Consider the following 20269-nt stretch of genomic DNA (forward strand, 5'->3'; position numbering starts at 1 on the left):
AATCCAGGTTTTGTTTGCATATCTGCCTCTATATTGATGCCAGGGAGAGTTCCTCCAGACATATGAGCACAAAACTGTTCCCAAGGTACCCAAGATTAATGACTGAAAACAAGTGGGCGAAACTGAGAAATAACAACTATAAATACTGCTTTAGAGAGCTGGGATCAGGTTGGAGTCCTGCACATCAATAAGAGTTTCTTTGCTCTAGCCTTTCCACTCATTGTCTATGCAGTGAAAAGGAGAGAGAGCAATTTTTTCCACACTGCTTTAAGACTATCAATGTGTGTCATTCTGGAGGTGAATTTTAAAGGTTACAGCACCTGACATTTGTCCAAGTGGTGATTTTTAATTCAAAGCACATCAGATATTTATTGAGGGCTGTGAGGCTTAATATAAATGGCTGACCTCTGTTTCTTTATGGACATGTGAAGGAGTAGCTGTATATCTACTTCACAACATTGGTCTTTGTTACCACCGCTTCATCCTGTTCAGCATTTTGTTGATCGCCCAGGATAATAGAGTAGACATTTGTTTTCTCCCCCTGACCAGGTTAGGATTTACCTGAAGATCTCAGGTTACTACCGTGTCCACTTAGGCTGTGATTGGTAGATGAAGGCCCTGGGTGTTTGGTGTCAGGGAGCTTCATCACTGTTGGTCTGAGCGGGGGCTGTCGACTTACCACTGTCTCTTAATTTCCCATCTCCAGGGAAGTGAGTTTCCGTGTTTCTCATGTTTCCATGCAGGTGTGTTTTGTGCACATATTGAAAATGTGTAGAAAAACAGGTGGATGGAAGCTAAACCACGGGCCTAGGTCAACCTGAACTGAAGCTAGACTTAATCAAGTAGGCTCTGACTGACTTATTAATGAGCATTGGATTTCAACTGCCCACAGTAGTCGTAGCTTATATTTTTTCATCTAATTTGTGATACTGTGATAGGAAAGTAGCTGAGTATGTTATTTTCTTTGCAGTCATACAGTACAGTACAAGGTCATGTTGAGCAGAAGGTCTGGAAGGTCAGTGGAGAGAAGAAGGTCAGTGAAAATGCTTTTTCTAGATGGAAAAACAGGTCTTCAAGCTGTTGTGACCTTCACAAATCTCGTCGTCATCAGAAACGTCCAAGAGTAAAGGTTTAGGGTTGGGGGTTGGAGGTCAGAGTTAGGGTTATAGGTCTAAGGAAACCATAACCCTATCCTTAGTAGAGGCTGGAAGAGTAAAAGGTGAAGCCAGCTGAAGTTCTGTGGCGTGACTGTACCAGTTTCTCAAAACAGGTTGTGAAAACAGGTTCTGTGGTGGCAGAACTATCACAGTGTGGAGATCAGGGTGCGACTCAACCAACAACAATGAAAATGCCATCATGTGCAAGATCAGTGCCTTGACTTGTTGTTCAGCTTCTTCTGCGGCCCTTCTCATGGTTGGACGTGTACATTCCTTACCAGAGGCAGGTTAGTCTCAGTGCCAGGGTCAGCTGGAGTAACAGATGGTTGCTGGAGCAAGTCTGGCTTCTCCCCTTCTCTCTTTTGCTTCCTCGCTCTCTCTCTCTCTCCTCACAATAACCCCACTGCTGTTCTCATGGTAACACTATCTGCCAAGTCTGAAGGATTGGATTTTTACAGGACACATGAGCTCAGCACTGTACCAGCGGTGGAGACTCTGCTCTCGCTGTCTGTCTCTTTCTCTCTCTCTCTCTCCAGCACCTTCATCTTTCTTTCTGTCTCTACTGAATGTTTCATTTCTTCCTCCCAGGATCCCTTTGTCTCCTTTATCTGGCTCCTCCTCTCCTCAGCTCGTCTGTCATCGCTGCTTGTTGAGTCAACGGTTCCTTCTCTTCCTCCTCCTGGTTTTGTTTCATCATCCAAAAATCCCAACCATGACTGGGCTTTATCAGTTAGTGTGTATAAATCTAACTCCAATCTAATCTCCTTCATCTGCTGTGCTATTGTCCCCCTTGCCTTTGTTTCACTGTATCTTCAAACAGCCTTCCTCCACTGTATCATGTTCTCCAGGCTGTGCCGATAGCCTTATCATATGACTGATGGCTGCAGCTCTGGATATGATCTCTCACCTTATAAGACTGGTGCCCATTTTGGTGTAAGGTTCTTGCAGTGTGTCATGGTTGGTTGATGGCCGGAGCTTTTCTTGTCTTTCCTCTTTCTTTCTTTCTTTCTTTTTTTTTTTTTTTTGGAAGTTCATCAGGGACACACGCATGCACAGACCCATACAAACAAACTTATTAAGGATATTAGATTTAAACAGGCACAGCATGGTGTAGGAAAGACAGCCAGCTGTTCTTTGGACCAACTTTGATTTCTAAAACAGTGGCCATCTGTGGCACGGCAATTGGGGGGGGTGACCCATTCTGAATTCAAAACATCTACAAATCAGATGCAAGACCACACACACACAAACACACACACTCACACTCGCAACAGATTTGACCAATCGCTGCTCGATCAAAGAAGAAATTCAAATCACGAGTTGAGAAGGGGAAGCTGCCTTTCTGTGTGTCTTGCCATCTTTCCATCCACAAGGTGAGCTCGACTACCTCTCTCTACCTGCTCTTTCCCTCTTTCTTCCTCTGACGGCATTGTAAATGGAATGAGTCTGGTTGCATTGCTGTATTACGGTGGGATAAAGTATCAGTGCTGGTAATCTTCCGTGGATTAATGGCTTCTTCTTTATCTGCTGCGGCTGCTCTGCTCAGATGTCTGGCCGGGCCAGGAGCCTCCTGCTGGAATACTAATGACAGACAGACAGACAGTTCCAGCTCTCCCTGTCCCCAGCCCCAGCCCAGCCCACGGGAGCTGTGTGTGAGCGTGGTTGTATGTGAGTGAAAGAAAGGGAGCACATATGTGTGAAGTGCAAGTGCATGTAGATAAAGAGAGCACACAGCAGAGGACAGAGAGAGAGAGAGACCGCATGTGTCAAGTGTGCGTGTGTGTGTGTGTGTGTGCGTGTGCGCGTGTGTGTGTGTGACTGTGCATGTGTGAGTGTGTGTGTGTTTTGCCCCCAAGACCCTGTCGCCTCCTTTGTGAGGTAGTCGCTGTCCTCCTTGTCCTGGCTGACACCTGCTTTGCATACAGGAGGGGCCAAGCAGAGAGGAGGGGAGGGGCGACGGTGGTGAAATGAGGGTCCCCTAGGATGTGAGAGAGGGACACAGAGGGAACAAGGGAAGGAGAGGAGAGGGAGGGAGGAAGAGATACAGCAGATTAGCAGAAGAAAATAAAGCAGACTGATGGAGTGAAAGGAGGAACCAGAGGGGGGAAAAATGGAGACAGGAACAATGGGAAATATGAACACATCCCCAGCAACAGGACCACACAACATCACCCTTTCCCTCATAGCACATCCATTGAGAGACACTTATTCTGTAGTAAATAACCCACTGTAGGGTGTAGTCATTGTGGTGTGCTAACTCCAATTCCAACCCCTTAGCAAGGTCACATTTACCCTACACAGAGCCACGGCTAAGAATATCTGGTAGGGTTCTTTATGAAAAGGAAAAGGACCAACACTAAACGCCATCTGCTTCCTCAGTGAAAGAAGAAAAGAAGAGGAGGAGGAAAGGAAGAGGAGGGGGAGTGACAGAAGCACACCATGTACCAACTACTGGCCATGCTTCTGTGAACAGAAATGCGGAGAACAAAAGAACAGTGTACACCCAGAGCCCACCTCATCTCCAAGGTGGAACAGGAACCAGTAGGAGAGCGAGAGGCACCAACCGAACATCCAACCAATGAACGTCAAGGCATATCTCCATACATCATCAAGTCGTCTAAATGCTGGGATGTTTGCAGGAAACTAGTTTAGGACATGAGCAGATGTAGATGTGTAGCTGCTACATGGATAGGCTACATCATTACAGCTTTATTTGAAACTCCATTATCCTTATCCAGGAGATATTTGGGCCAAACAAAACATCTCTTTGAGTCTTACACATGGGCAATATCCATCCATATCTCTTGAAATCTTGGTAGCCTATACTTGGCGCAGCTACTCTCCACAGTGCCGTGTATGTATTCAAGTTAATGAAGCACAAAGATCCACAAGCTCTTTTCAGAAGGAAAAAACTGGATCCTTCAATGAAAACATCTCAAGTGGCTAACAAGGCTAGCAAACTGCATGCTAGAATAGTATGTCATTGGTTAAACCTTCAATACTTTTGTTTCATTTTGGACATTTGGCGACAGACAAGGTGTTTGCACAACAGAGATGTTGAACCATAGTGAACTATACCAACTATTTAATTTCACGTTTGGTAAGTTTCCAAGTAGAAATTCAACTTAATAACCGAACAGGCTTTATCTGGAGAAACCTCTTTCATTCTGTGTTTCACTCCTTGACTCTTTCACACACAAACACATGCACACCCGCCGCGCACGCACACAACCAGTTTGCTATAGTCAGATTACAGCGGCTTCATTTTTTGGCATTCTCCTCGCAGCTGTTCTTTACAAGTCAGATCTTGAATGGTGGTAGACGTTGGCAGTTTGGCGTTCGGTTAGAGCTCTCTGAAGAGACTGCTGTGTTAGTGCATGTGTGTCTGAGTGTGCATGGGAAAGAGAGAGAGAGGGCGAGAGAGACAATGAGAGATGTTATTCATAGGCACCCCAACGTTGTCATGATGCCCTGACGTGACTCCTCATTCGTGTGCTTCTCGTATTTTTCATAGTCTCCTCTGGTTAGTGTTTCTTTTTCTTTTTTCTTTCTTCCTTGCCTTCTATCTGCCTTTCTCCTTCCTTCTGCGTAACTTTTCTCACTGACTCTTTTCCTGTGTGGTCCCAAGCAGCTCTCTCCTCACTTTCATCTCACTTGAAGAGATAATGAGTTTGATTGCATCACCCGCAGAGTCATTCGACAAAACTTTGGATTAAAAAACACTCACTTTGATCGTTTCAAAAACATCCCAAAAGGAAGAAGTTTTCAGTGGAAAAATAATGAACGCCTTGCTGCTGTTAAGCACCTATGAAAGCTTTTTTTTTTTTTTACATATATTTTTTATGTTTTTATTGATACATCATCCATGGCAGACATTAGCTCAGAGGAGAATTGGGGCGCATGGTCCCACTAGAGATTATGTCAGTGAGTGGTGAGAAGGCAAGCAACGTCCAGCGCGTGACATCACGTTAAGACACCACAGAGTTGGAGCAGGTGCACTGCCACGAGCCAGATAACTGTGGCTATACTTTAACGCATTCACCGACATTTTCTGTGGAGTGATGGTTGGACAAAACGTCAAAGAAAAGGCTGAGACTGACTGGAATTATTATTTTTTTTCTTCCTTTGATCACTGAAATTAGAAACTGCAATTTGGTCCAAATCTGAACGAGATTCATAAGCAATAAAGGCAGAGGTGTGGATGTGCATGTGAATAGGTCACGTTTCTTCCTGTGGAGAAAGAGAAGAAGACAAAGTGCCCTGGTCTCTGTGGTGGTTGGAGGGATTTGGTGAGTGAGTGAGTGTGTGTGGGAGCATGTGTATTTGTAGGTGTGTGTGTGTGTGTGTGTGTGTGTGTGTGTGTGCCTCGGAGCTCTTTGTGCCTTTTTGATGGACTCAGCCTTTGTTGCCACTCTGTGTCACATGCACATGCACCAACACGGACAAACTAAAACACACATATCCACACACAAGCTGGCTGGTTTTACGATGTCATACTGTATGTGACATTTTCTCTTGGGGATATTACCTTTGTTCTTAAAACTAACCCCATCTCAAACTTTAAAAAAAAAAAAAAAAAAAAAAAAAAAACAGACCCAGGTTTTGAAGTGTTAAATGTCTTATATTATCAGATGAGAATATTTTCAGTCATTTCAAAGTCAAAAACCGGCAAAATGTCCCCGCAACCTAAAATGTCCTCACAAGACTGGTGAAGTGTGTGCAGTCAGTCCTCACAAGCGCAGCTAAACCGGACCACACACACTCAGACACATGCAGGCAGCTACCATTGGCTCCGCATAGAGGGTCCCCTCCTGTCCCCATCCCTTCTTGCCTGCAGCTGCTGGCCAGCCTGTCAGTTCCCAGGCATCAAGCCATCATAGATGACGCCTCCTCACGCCACCAAGTGGTAATCACCTGCCCTGCACCTCCTATCAGCAGGGGTGCTATACTCCAGGCAGCAGTGGAGGGTAAAGATGCTACCAGCAGTGTTTACAACTTCATTGGTGGAGTTTGAAAACCAGTGACAGAGAGACTTGAGTGAAGATTCAAGCCATGTAGCTAAGCGCCACATATTTAAAAAGGGAAATATGTGATCGAACCATAGAAAACCTTATTCAAACATGAGTTAAGAGGAAGTACAGTGCATTTGCCACAGGTCATTCACAATATTAGTGTCACAACCTGATTGCTTTCCATTAAGATGCCTCTTTGTGCTTATTGTGAGTTGGTTCATTGGTAGTAATACATCATCTTTGTGCTCCTGACCTCTAGTCCTCACTCTGGGTTCAAAGTCATGTGTATAGGACTGTGTGCGCATCCTGAATCTTTGCATTCAGTCTATGTGCATGAGTCGTACGTGTGTGTCTTTGCCTTTGTGTGTGTGAGTGTGAGTGTGTGTGTGTGTCGTGGCTTTGACAAGAGGAAAATCGGATATCTCTGAGACAGTTTGCTAAATCCTTGCTATATCCACGACCTCTACACAGATGCCACTGTGGGATCAAAGTCATGTATATAGAAAGGTGTGCATGCATTGTGCGTATAATCTGTGTGTGTGTGTGTGTGTGTGTCTGTGTGAAGGTCAGTCTGCGTGCACACATTTAAGGATTAATTTTCTGCACCTGACAAGTGGAAAACAGGCAGCAGTGGGAGGATAAAAAGAGGCCGAGGAGATGGGCCATATAGGGCAGGTGAGGTGCAGGGGGCGAGGGGCCGGGGCCAAAGGAGCTGGGGCTCGACAGTAGGGGGGCTGCTCAGTTCAGCGAGTAATTGTAGTGGGGGTCATACGGGTCTGGACCTCATTAAGAGAACTGTCTGGGAACTTTCGGGCTCTGAGTTGCCGTCATGTCACCGGCCTTCTTGTCAGAGGAGGAAGTGTGAGGAAAACCAGTGTCTTGTTAATGCATCTTTCAGTTTTCCAGGTCACACAGTTCAGTATTAGACTATGTGATATCTACACAGCAAAAACAACTTTGAGCATACAAGACTGTAAGTGTCATCTAAAACCTGTGGATTTGGTGCATTAAAAGCAGGTACATCATCTCAACCAGTATAATTTTTGATCGTCTTTGAACGCCTTATCTTTTCTCCTCGACCCCACCTCCTTCCCTTATTTTTAATTTGTATTCACAGGGGGGGTTCTTCTCCGTCTGAGGGTACATGGATGAGAATTGGGGGGGATTTGGAGGATCTCTCTCCAGCAGCTTTTTGAAGAGGGTGAGGTATCAATCAGGTGCTGATGTTACACTGATGCAATCTCTCAGCCTAGGAGGTTACTTCTGGACGCTGCGCCGCTTTATATCAGCTTGGAAGCTGCTAATGTAGTTATCAATTATTCTTTGACGTATGATACTGTGAACAAATGTGCTAAGACAGCTACATGATGTTTCGATTCTGTATTAACGGACTTTCATTCAGTGAGAATAAATGCATAAATAACGTACACGGGCTTATGTTTAAAGCTTTACGTGTCTGTTTGACAGAGCTGGGGGCTAGATACCACAGAAACACATTATATACTGCATTTAAACCTGTTTATTCTCATGCTTTCAACTGTAATTCAAAGCATTCACCAAGGAAATGCAACACAATAAGTTGTCTTTCATTTTGTAATGTTATACATTCAAGAGTGCAATTATTTAGTATAAATAGAATAAAATATCTGCGTGTCATAGAATATAATCTTTTTAAAAAATGTCTCTAACCATTTCAAAGTAGGAAATATAGCATTTACATGAAGCAGAGTATATACAGAGAGAAAGACAGAGAGACATTCATAGATCAGCAGGTGCACAGCACTGTTCCCAAAACCCAGAGATAAAATTGTCAACACTTTGTTCTTATTATAAATATATATTCAAAATTAAGCTACATATTGTACTGCAAATATGCAATCAGCCAAAGGATAGTATGATGTTCACATCCTACAGCATAAATATTTCAGTACGTTAAGGATGGGGTGATTATCCCCAGAATAAGGTGCAGGGTTGTTTGGAGTCAGCTCTTATTGAAATTCTCTTCAAATTATCATTTAAATTGAAAATGTACAAGAAATGAAATAAATGGAAATAATGGAATGAAAACATGTTCAGCCAGCAGGACAAAAACATGTTTCTTGATAAAGGCTAAACAGAACAGAAAGTTTAAGTCCTGACATGACAAATCTGAATCAGAAATGACTCCACAACCCAGCTTAGAGGTGAAAAGGCGCTATGGGGCAGAGGCTGACTAGTTGCTCTTTTTGCTACTCGTTGTCTCTGCATTCTCTGACTCCTCTTTGGCTTTGAGAGATTCACTTTGTCCCTTGACTGGAGACGCCGCAGCGCGTTTCCTGGCTGCGGCTCCGCTCTCACCGGACTCTTTGGTTGTGGCGGTGGACGATGTGCTGCTTGTTGTTCCGTTATCGATACACGGAGTTGTCACTTCGCCAGTGAGGGCGGCGTAAGGGGAGTAGCCGGTGAAGAGGGTCTTGTAGATGGCCGACTCAATGGTTGCAAACGGTGAGGCTGAGGAGCCCGTCAGCATCATCCTTGACTGAAAAAGAAAGAAAAAATAAAGGTGTGATGACATAAATCAGATGTGATCAGTGACCAAATGATTTCTTTATATCATGATACTATATATACTAACTCTTTAAAACTCACATCAACTCAAAAAAAGTTGGGTTTGCTTGTAGACAAAGAGTTCAAAAATGATTGCAGGTTTAAATGAGCTCTGTTGTCAGACAATCAACCATAAGAGGTGAAAGTATATAACATCCCATGATGAGGTCAAGTCAGCACAACATATTAGGCTACATAATAATGATAAGTAATTTGTCACTTTTGAACGTAACCTGAGCAATTACAGTGTGCGATGATGACCTACTTTACATATTAAAGCACCTATTTACTTCCCATTAGGGAGGAAGTGTATAACACCTGCATCATCAGGAACCCAAAATAATAAACAGCAGGTTGAACACAACTCCTAAATCTGATGAAATGGCTCTGTGTTAATTTAACAGATCAGAGTCAGAGGGAGCCAACAGAACGAGAGTTGAAAGAAGACATGGTAGATTTATCTGTGTCTCAGTCAAGAGCACAAGTTTCCCAGAGAAGAGAAGGGAGGCTGATGCAAGCTGATGAAAATGATGCAAAAGCCTCAGCCCTACGGGTAATACCGAGCTAATGTGAGTCACCACAGCTAAAACTTCAAAAAAGCAGAGGGAGAAAGGTCATTTAGAAGACAGGCCATCACAGATTTAGAGGGAACTACGGCACCAAAACACTTGTTCTACCTGAGTTAAGATCTAATTAATAAGCACAGGACGGTATGTAATAGTTGCCCTTGTCTTTGGTGAGAAATTAGCTGAACCAAAACAGAGCTTCCTGTTCCGTATCAAAATCAATACCACCTTGGTCACAGCAGCACAGGTAGATACACTGGACCAGTGGTTCCCCGCCTATGGGCCCGAGCCCACAGAGGTATTGCAACTGGGTCAATGAACCATTTTCAAAACAGTATCATTTTAATTAAAATGAAGATGTAATTATGAAATAAAATATAATAAAAAATAATATATGAATAATGTTTTGGATTTTTTAGAAATAAAATATATTTTAAAAGACAGTGCGACATTGTATGTTGTGCCCTATCTCAGTCTGATTCAGCCCTGAATGTTCAATGGTTGTATCTATAATAAAAAAAGTGCTCTAAGAAGGTTTTATTTGGCCTCCATATCTTTAGGGGGTTGAATGTGGGCTGCCAACATTAATAAGTATGGTAGGCCATGAGTTGGACGAGCTTGAGAGCTTAAACTGACCTTGTTGACGACAGTGAAGATGGTGTAGATGAGCATCAGGTGGTGCTTCTGCAGAGGCAGGTAGTGGGTCTGCTGCAGAGCAAACAGCACCGCCCCAATCAGGGTGATCTTAGTGGGGCTAAACAAACATGCAATGAGAAATGATCAGTTATAATGTACATTGATATGATTTACAAAATGATGAAATAGTCTAAAACAGTGAGGACGATATTTTCACATATATCTTCTATGCACAAATAACACAACACACATCATCACTGTGAGTGTACATGAAACCCTCCTGAGAAAATAACTCATATCATTTTTAATGCTGCCTTGAGGCAACAAAAAACAGAACATGCTTTCTGATGAGATTTGTAATCACAAAGAGTTGTCAACTATATAATATATAAGCTTTGTCGAGTCGCTCCATCTTTGTTTATAAATGAACTGTTTGACATTTCAAGATATATGACGAAGTGTTGTGTTGTCAGTGCCTCATATCACTCAAGGGAAATATGAAAGTACAACAAGCCTCCAGTTAGCTTAGTTTAGCTTAGCATAAAGACTAGAACCTCCTCCCTCCCTCACCCCCCTGCATCTTAAAACCACAACTTGCCAATCTTCTCATCTGACTCGGATCTTGAGAGCAAAAAAGTGAATTTCCCAAAAAATATCAAACTATTTAGTCCAGTAATTTTAGGCCAAAAAAGGGGTCAACGTTAAACAAATTGCAACAGAAGCAAACTCAACTGATTTTGTATCCTCAACATGTCCTGAGTGAGGGAAAAAAAGCCCCGAAGAATCCCATTAGGGGAAAGTTTCGAAAAACACCCAAACATATCCCATTTATACGCATATAAAAAAAAATTTTCACGTGTATAGGGTAAAATTTTTAACCTTTAGATATCTCCATGAAAATTACTGAGTTGATTACTTACATTAAGACAAACAAAAAATGTATTACAAGTTTTTTGAAATTCTTTGTTAACATGAGCAAATTTGCATAAATGTGTATAAATTTGCATAAATTCCACCGTTTTGACAGCACATGTATATATGAAGTTGCTGTGGTGGTACCAGCATGAAAATTAGAATGAGTTGACTCCATCGGTCAACCGACAAGTTGACCACTTTAAATTTCAAAATGAATGCAATTTTTCAAGACAGCCACATCCTTAGTAGAGCAGGTATGACATGAGCCAACAGTGCATAATCCAATTACGTATGGCTAATTTGCATACATACAACACCTGATCTAAACATTGAGTAGAGCAGGTGAAAATGTCTTGTTCAATCTTATTAACATATAATATGTTAACAAGATTGAACAAGACATTTTTTAACTGTAATATGATATTACAGTTAAAAAAGGAATGGAACCAATTTAGGCCCATGAGCATTAATAGAGACGGAGCATGTCATACCTGCTCTACTAAGGATGTGGCTGTCTTGAAAAATTGCAGTCATCTTGAAATTTAAAGTGGTCAACTTGTCGGTTGACCGATGGAGTCAACTCATTCCAGTTTTCATGCCGGTACCACCACAGCAACTTCATATATACATGTGCCGTCAAAACGGTGGAATTTATGCAAATTTATACACATTTATGCAAATTTGCTCATGTTAACAAAGAATTTCAAAAAACTTGTAATACATTTTTTGTTTGTCTTAATGTCAGTAATCATCTCAGTAATTTTCATGGAGATATCTAAAGGTTAAAAATTTTACCCTATACACGTGAAAAATTTTTTTTATATGCGTATAAATGGGATATGTTTGGGTGTTTTTCGAAACTTTCCCCTAATAGGATTCTTCGGGGCTTTTTTTCCCTCACTCAGGACATGTTGAGGATACAAAATCAGTTGAGTTTGCTTCTGTTGCAATTTGTTTAACCTTTTCTCATAAAATGACTGGACTAATTCCCCTTATCCAATTTCACGTAACGCTTAATACATTACAATGCACTCACAGGGTATTAAAAATGTAGTTTCATAAGCACAAACGTGTAATGCACTGATGTAATATCAGCAGGGTCCTTTAGAAGACTTACTAAGACATTCTGAGGAGCTCATTAGTCTCTGGCTTCCACACACCTCGAACGAGCTGCTCAAAATTACTTATCAGGCCACCTCCTGCACCTAGTGTGGGTGGAAAAGACACACACGGTTCATACTGATTCATATATAGCTCACAGCAGATATTAATGAAAACACTCAACTATTTACAGGGATTTAAAATTACTCAAAATACGTTGTTGCCAAGCAAAAAATATAAAAATTAAAATTACAAAAAACCTGGAGAGCGACCTATTCACACTACCAGTCACTGACCTCTAGCCCAGCCTATAGCGATCATGACCAGCAGGCTGTCCTTGTATTTGCCGTGGGCCTGGGTGACCCCGCCGAGCACCTTCCACGTCCTGGTCACCTCCTTCATTCCTGACAGCACCAACCGGAGAGGCAGCAGCGCAGCACAACAGTACACCAGATCCATGGGGCAGTAAAACACCAGGTACCTGCAGAGACACATGCGGCTCAGTTAATTAGTGCACAGACACATGTCAACATCTCATATACCTGTGGTGTAAGAACTGCTTTATATTGTCAGTAAATATCCCTACAGTCTCTGACAGGTACCTGACCTCACCAGCAGAGGGCACTGTGTATTTCTTGTGAGAAGAGTGTGATTATATGTGCCACCAGCAGAGGGAACCAAAGGCTTCTTATTAAAGGATGGTAGTGGGACCTCTACAATAACCTCTCTGTTTTCCTTCAATGTCGTCCACATTTCATGCTCCCTTCACAGAAAATTAAGTAGTTGCACATCTCTTCTAAAAGAGCTTCATTATTTGGTGTTTTGCTTCAGGGATGCATAGAGAAACAGGACACAGACCTTCCCTCAGAGATGGAGAAGGCCTCTCACTTTCTGTTTCTCTTCCTCTCTTGCTCTTTTCTCTATATACAATTTTGTTTTCATATCCCATCATATTTACCAGATGACCGAGGCCAGCAGAACGCTGGTGCTGTTGGTCAGAGGTGCTACAGGTGGCTCGGCCAGCATGATCCCAGACAGCACAGCTCCTCCAAAGCAGAAGAGCATGGAGCTGAACCAGCAGGCTAAGGGGCTGACTCTGGACACGTCGAGAGCTCCTGCACGAGAACAGTATATTTATGAGCATGCAGCTTCCATGAGTCCCCTATATATTACAAATAAATCCATACATAAGGCATTAGCATTCCTGCAGGCTATCAACATTCAGCGCTCTCATGTGAGTCTGTGAAAAGCATGATTAGTGGTGGTCTACAGTCAAAGTATTGCAGCAGGATACATTCAGAGCAATGGAGTTGATTGCCCCGGGGGATGCATACCTCATCCAATCTCTGGCACTGTTTACCTAGTATACATGCTGGTTTAGAATTAACAGAAAAGAGGAACAAGAAGAGAAAAAGGTGTGTTGAGCAAAGCTGTATTGTTTGCTTCTGGGCCTGCGGTTCAAAGTGCGGAGCAGAGGCGCAGCATTTACAGTCACAAACAGACCATATCAGTTCACTGAAGATAGTAATCAGATGCTCAGTGTTCCCTCTGCGTTTCCACCCTGTTTTACAAGCCCACTCTGTTCTAGTTTCTACCAGTGAGACCATTTACATGCTAACTACATCTAAGGCCGATTGTTTTTTTTTTATCTCGTCCAAGGTTAATGCTGCTGATATACATACAGATATACACATTTCACTTGGGTTCACACAGGTAGGTCTCAGTTCACCTTGAGCCACCTGCCCAGAGTGACTGTGGCCGCACACAGGACCATACTGGTAATCTGAGGATTACAGGCAGATTATAGCCTCCTGGAGAGAGATCGGTAAACCTGGAGGATTTATAGCTCTGTCTGCCCCCTCTGCAGACTCCTGGAGTCCGTATGGCTCATGTTTAACTTTATCCTTAAAGGAATCTGAATATGATACAGCTCTAATAATAATATCTACCTCAGATACTTGTAAACTTTTCTACTTTTGTTAAACAATGACTCATTTATCCTCCATTAGCGTTCACAGTTAAACCATGTGAAGCATCTGAAGGGGACATTTCTCTTTGTTGGATCTGCTAACAACTTTTTTTGTTTTTGGGAACTGGGGTTAAAAAATGTGCTGCATTAAGATCTGTCATGTTATTTGAATGTAAAATCCAAGTACACAGGCTATAGTGACTAACAACGTTTGAAAATGTGCTGTATGGTGTAGAATGTGCTCTTCCCCTAGAGTTGTATCTGTTTTACATTCAGCATGTGGCAGGATGCTTCTTCCATGAGCTCATTCATGTCTTTAAAACAAATTCCGCTTCACACAAAAGAATTTTCCACAAACTAGAGGGGCGACATTGGGACTTGTCAACACAGGTGTAACTATCACCATCATCAACTGCTGCAATGCATCACAACCAATCACTGAAACGGAGCCATTGTTAGTGTAATGACTTTCGCCTGTGCTTTTTCTGCCAAGTCAAATGCACCAGTGTTAAAGCATGAAGAGGCAGCTCACTAGTTTGTAAGTAAACATGCATACACATTTACATTTCTTTGTAATATTGTTACATAAAACACCCAGTGGGAATTTTGTAGTCCTATGTAGACTCTACCTGCAATACTGAGTCACTATTATATGTAAAATGAGGGGATTCATACATATTGAATCATATTATAGGCACACATTGTAACACAAATGAAGTCACAAATGGTCCCTATTTCTGGTGCTCTATATATAAACACAATACATTCCTGCAGGTAGGTTGTATAACTTAATCTACAGCACTGAGAGCACTGTGAAGCATGCGAGTTATAGCCTACATTTCAACTGTTGAAAACTGGTAACACATCCAGGCAGTTTGTTTTTCTTTCGTGTTTGCATGATATCTGACATAATGAACCTGTTGTGCAGCAGTTAGAGGAGAAGGAAGTTTGAAAAAAAAAAAAAAAGAAAAGAAAAAAACCTGGCAGGAAGAAAACGCACCCAAACGTCAGATAGGGAAGTGCGGTTAGAAATATAGAGATGAGCTACAGCCGTGACTATCATACACATCCTGTTCTCCTGACAGAGTCTACATGAGCCCTGATATCAAACCTCAGTGTTATTACTTTTAGACCTACAGCAGTTGTAGGACACAGTTCAGCAAGTGCAGCACATTGCTTACATAGTAAACAGTGTTGATCTGTCATCGCCTTTAGTGGAAGAACAAAACAAACTGCTGCAGTCAGTGCTGCGGCATCAACACTGACTGGGACGAGCTCCATGTTTTAAAGCAGGGAGGGGGCAGCAGTGGAGCTTCAATGTTAAAGTTTCACCTTGTATGTAGGAAATAAATAAGGAACCTTTTCAGGAATTCGGAAACGTGATTGATAATATCTTATCACCGTATTTAAGTAAACGTGTTTCTACCAAATTTGCAGTTAAGTCATACTAGATCGTTTAGATGTGCCCTCCCAGAGAGGCCATATCTCCAAGACAACCGAGGGTACTATCTGGAGGCTCACATGATGCCCGAATGTCAGACAGGAGTGGATCAATGTGCCGACAACGGTCAGTTATCAGTGTCAGTCCAGACCTCAAGCATCTACAAATATTTTGGCATTCAGACGACTTCCTCTCCTCTGTTGGCAGCATATCACCCACGCCTATGTGTTTTGTACTCTGTAGATATAATGGCAGTTTGTTGTTTTTTTTTACCACCCAGAGCGAGAGTGACAGGAAGACACTTTCATTTCGAATTTAAAAATGAAAACCTGCTATCTCCCTAACATCACCAGCAGTAAATAAATTATGATGCACCAGAGGATTAGCAGTATGTTACTGTGCTGCACTCACACTGGAAGGCCAGATGAATATAGAAAAAGTAGTGTTTTTCTCTCTAATTTTCTTAAGTTTACTCTCTCTTAATCCTGTATTTGTTAAAATACAGGTAAATACAACATTACATAATTCTGCGGACAGCATTTAAGAACTCCTCTTTGTTTGAGATGGGTTGCTACGTCCCTACCAGTGTTGAGCACATACCCTCACCCTGGGCCAAACAGACCAGTTGCTTACATCTTGTGTTGAATAAAATACACTGACTTCTTGGACGGCTCAGACGAACACAAAAACACACCAGACCAGATCCTGTCTGCTGGTTTTACATACAAAGGAAACACATTTACAAGTCAAATCTGAGGAGGTACAGAACAGCTGTGACATGTCATCCTGTATTGGTTGTATTTTTCTTTCTTTCTTTCTCTCTCTCTCTCTCTCTCTCTGTTTCGTCTCGCTCGCCATTAATTTTTACCAGAAATTTAAACAAACGTCAGACTGTTTGTTTTTCAGTAAAGCTCTACTAAAGACCAGCTAGTAACTGTTGGTGTCTGAGATGAGATCAGTTTTGCCTTTCGAGCCATTTCACAGTCAACGAGATAAAAAAGTCCACTTGCAAATGATCTTAGATTAGTGTATTTACTCCACATGAGATTATTCACATTCATTTGCACAAACCAAGATCTGATTGCAACAAACACAAAGAAAGGAGGTACTGAGATACTGCAAGTGTTATACTGCAAGTGTTAGGGCTGAAAAACAGTCGACTTGTTGCTGCAGCAGTGCTCACTCAGCCTCACCAGAAACATTCAGTCATTAAAGTCTTAAGCAGGATGACATCTAACCTTCTATAAGCACCCAACACAGCTTTATCCAAGTCTGTATATCTCTCCTGAAACTCTATAATATTCTATAAGTCCATTGCTCTTTCCAACTCTCTTGTTCTCACTTCATCTCACTCTCAACCTCTCCTGAGCCTCAGCCTTATTTTCCCTTCTCGCTATTTTACTTTTGTGGCCCCTCGGACTCAGGCCTGTCTTCGCCCTTCCTCTCCCTGTGGACACAGCCATTACAGAAGGAGCCAGATGAGAAAAACGTGGCTTATCTCTGGTTATTTTTGGCTTGAAGGGAAGACCACTGACTGACATATAACCACTGCTTCCATGTCCTTGTCCTCCTGCTTCTGATGCACTCCACTTACAGAAATGCGCTATAAATACTACACATTAAACTGTGGTGACAGTTGTGCATTTTCTTCCTGTTTGAAGCTTTGGAACAACAATGTTCTCCTTTTGAAGTGATATTTTTGGAAAAATATGATTTACTTGTGCTGAGCAGCTCCAGCATTTACTGTACCACCCAGAGTGGATGCACTGTCGAGCAGGAAGGGAAGATTCACACAGGAAAGAGAAAAGCAAGCGAGGGCTGGATGGTTAAAGGCATTCCTTTCCTTTTTGGGGGAAAGAGGAACTAGAGCGGGCTCCATGAGCGCTTTGTGTCTGCACTTTTATTCAGATTTTATTGAACTTCCTTTCGACCGACCCTGAGATTTAAACCTGTTTTCTGCCGTTCTCCTGGCAACCTCTTGTAAAGCTGTAGTCATCCGTCTCCAAACACACCACTGGCTTAAACAGGCAATTACAATGAGCACAAACACACAGACGCACAAATAACTGTTTCCGTCCCACATCATGTGATTAGTTCACCAAATATCTCAGCCACGTCTGACATCTGTGTCTCCATATGCACAGAAAACACACAATCACACACACACACACAGGGGGAAGCTATGGATTCTGTGTTGCATTTGCTGACCTCCTTTACATTGTTTGTCCATAGTTTAACTCTGTGTGTCTTTCTTTTGGCTGCATGCTGATAGATGGGAGTAGAAGGCCAAGGGTTAAAGGTCACAGCAGCTCGGATGCTTTGCAAGGCAAGTTCGAAAATAGACTGTAGATTTACAGCAGCGCAACTACAATGGACTGGGTGTGTGTCCTTGTATGCTTGTGTTATGTGTGTGTGTGGAAAGTTAAAGTTCACCACGCAGTTAAAGTCCACCTGTCTCTGTACTCGCCATCTCAGTGACATAACATAGCTGGCTCAGGGCCTGCCTTTGGTCTCATACAATAGACTGCAGCTGAGTGCTACAGTGTGTGTGTTTTAAAGTGTTTCCAGTCACGTACGCTGCTGCATACATGTTTTTGTTTGTCAATTAAACAAAGATCGACAAACATGGCTGACTGACTGTATCAAACTAACTTCATAATGACTTCAAGTAAAGACTGAAAGCGTCATACTGTGGGTGACAATTGGTCTCTGTGCTGGCATCAATACAATTCAGATAATTAGATTTATAGTTATAAGTAATCTGAACCAGGGAGATGCTCCCCCGAGATAGAAGCAGACATGTTGTCTCTGATATATCAATTATTTAAAGGTCCCTTTAAAGAGATACAGCAAACTGCAGTGGGACAAGTGGTAGGCTACTGTATGGCTCAAATCAATATCAGAATATTAGTAAGAAGTTTTTTCCAAATATCAATAGGGCAAATGTTTGCAATTTATTTATATAGCCTATTATGTGTTGAACGTGGTTAATTTGATTTACTTAGGTGCATTTACATATTACTTTTACTTGTATTGTTAGCTACTGAAGCCAAGCCTCTGATTACTGCCACCACCAGACAAGACTAAACCTGCCTAAAACAACCTGTTACTAATTTGTTTTTTTGTTTGCGGAAGTTGATAAAATGATATTATACGATTTCATCATCATGCTATGACTCTGGGAAAAACTGCCCAACGGTTTATATTAACAGGCTAAACAACAGAGAGAACAAGACTCAACAAACAAACACTCTGACAGGATATGGTTCACACAGCTGAGTCAGCCAGGAGAGTTGGAAAAGCACACAATTGGATTAATTGATTACCGGTAGGCTACCTATTCATCATGGCAGGATACCAGGGTTTCCCATCACATGCCCCTGCTTACTAAAGTAGCTAGTCCGCCTGACATTTATTCTCAGTACAGACTCATTTAATTATTATAATATATTTACATAGCCTACTGTCTTTTTTTAATCAAATGTCAAAGAAATTAGAGAATATTTGTGCTCTTGTCTATTTATGTTGATGTCATGGAATACACAGCTACATTATGTGGATAAATCACAGGAGATGCAGATGCACCAGACTAGGACAGTTAACTCAACTTTGTGGCTGTGGGGCGTTCAGGTGCAGCACTTTTAGCCGCAGGACAGCTGAGGTTAAAGTTTGAACAGTTCAAATTGATGCACACAAAAAAAAAAGATACAGTCGCTTTTTGCATTCGTCACACTTTGTTATGGTTACTAAGTGACCGTAACCATGGTGCCTGGACAGACAGTGACCACAAGCCTCTCTCTTCTTACCTGGCTGCTCCCTCAGAGCCATGATTGACACGACATAGTGCGCCATGTCAAAGTATGGAAACATGGACAAGCTTGCCAGTCCGTGGGACAGCTCGTCCAAATGCAGCACCCCCAGCAAATCCATTATCTTCTGCCTGAAACTCTTCACGAAGAGTAAACTGTTCCACTAAGGAGTTCAAGGCACCGTCCAACTCAGAGCATCAGGGCGAGCACTTGGCTTCATCCACCGTCTGTCAAGTCTGACACAAGCCGCTAAAACAGCTGTGTCTGCGGATGCACTGCGGCTCGCTCGCTCGCAGCTGGTTAGTTGCCTTCAGGGACCACAGAGCTGTATCAAACAGAGGATGGTCATCGTCGGTGTCACCTCCGTCAACGAGGCTGTCACCACCACATAGGCGGAATTCCTGCTCCGTGTTCCGCCATACTAGTGATGTGGCGGGCGGAGCCAGGGCGGCCTCGTGATTGGATGAACGGGACCGCGGTGAGCCAATCCTGTGTCGGAGTGTGGCTTTCAGAGGAGATGCCACACACGGTTTGTAAAGGCGGATAAAGCTCCTGTTACAACCCAAAACATCACACACACATGCAGAGTACGGGATTCTGGCAGCAGTAGTAGGCTAGTGTTTTGTTATCCTCTTGTATTGTTTTCCATGTAGGTTTTCCATGTGCCTTCAAGTTAGAAATAAAAATAGGAACTTTGAACTTTGCCAGAATAGTCCACATTTTATAACTAGAAGATAGAGTAGGCTAGAAGGCCTAAATCATAGTCATAACTGCACCCCATCTCTCTTTCAGCACAAAACAATAATGAACTAAACAGGCCCATACTGCTGTCACTTAGTTTGTTGTTTCACATTGGATTACAGTTTTGTTCGACAGCACACAAACTGTTGACACAACATATAAAGCTGACCCAGGGTGACCCCAGTGTCATGTTGTTGTGAGTCCCAGTTCATCAGCTCAGCCAGAGCACTCTTTGTGCCTTTATATCAACATGTGAAATTCAACAGACAGAAATGAGTTGTGAAGGGTGGGGCTGGTTGATTCGCCGCAGCATTGGTGGTTTCACACAAGAAGTCA

General features: G+C 42.4%; 1 protein-coding gene across 1 annotated transcript; it reads right to left on the minus strand.

Moving 5' to 3' along the window:
• Positions 1-7673: 7673 nt before the first annotated feature.
• tmem38b (transmembrane protein 38B) lies at positions 7674-19586 on the minus strand. Its single transcript, XM_085793283.1, has 6 exons — positions 19190-19586; positions 12932-13088; positions 12270-12454; positions 11990-12077; positions 9958-10075; positions 7674-8687 (listed from the first exon to the last, which is right to left on the minus strand). Exons 1-6 carry the CDS (start codon positions 19311-19313, stop codon positions 8382-8384), a joined length of 978 nt encoding a protein of 325 aa, XP_085649409.1. The 5' UTR covers positions 19314-19586; the 3' UTR covers positions 7674-8381.
• Positions 19587-20269: the final 683 nt, after the last annotated feature.

Source organism: Trachurus japonicus, chromosome 12, assembly GCF_045865225.1.
Source record: "Trachurus japonicus isolate A0001 chromosome 12, Traja_1.0".
NCBI classification, from domain to species: Eukaryota; Metazoa; Chordata; class Actinopteri; order Carangiformes; family Carangidae; genus Trachurus; species Trachurus japonicus.

Bases quoted from the DNA above. Each gene is read 5' to 3' on its own strand.
- tmem38b (XM_085793283.1), bottom strand. From the start codon at position 19,313: ATGGATTTGCTGGGGGTGCTGCATTTGGACGAGCTGTCCCACGGACTG. The intron at 12,455-12,931 runs GTAAATATGATG...GTGTCTCTGCAG, and splicing joins CTGCTGGCCTCGGTCATCTG to GTACCTGGTGTTTTACTGCC. The intron at 8,688-9,957 runs GTCAGTTTAAGC...TTTCTTTTTCAG, and splicing joins TCTTCACTGTCGTCAACAAG to TCAAGGATGATGCTGACGGG.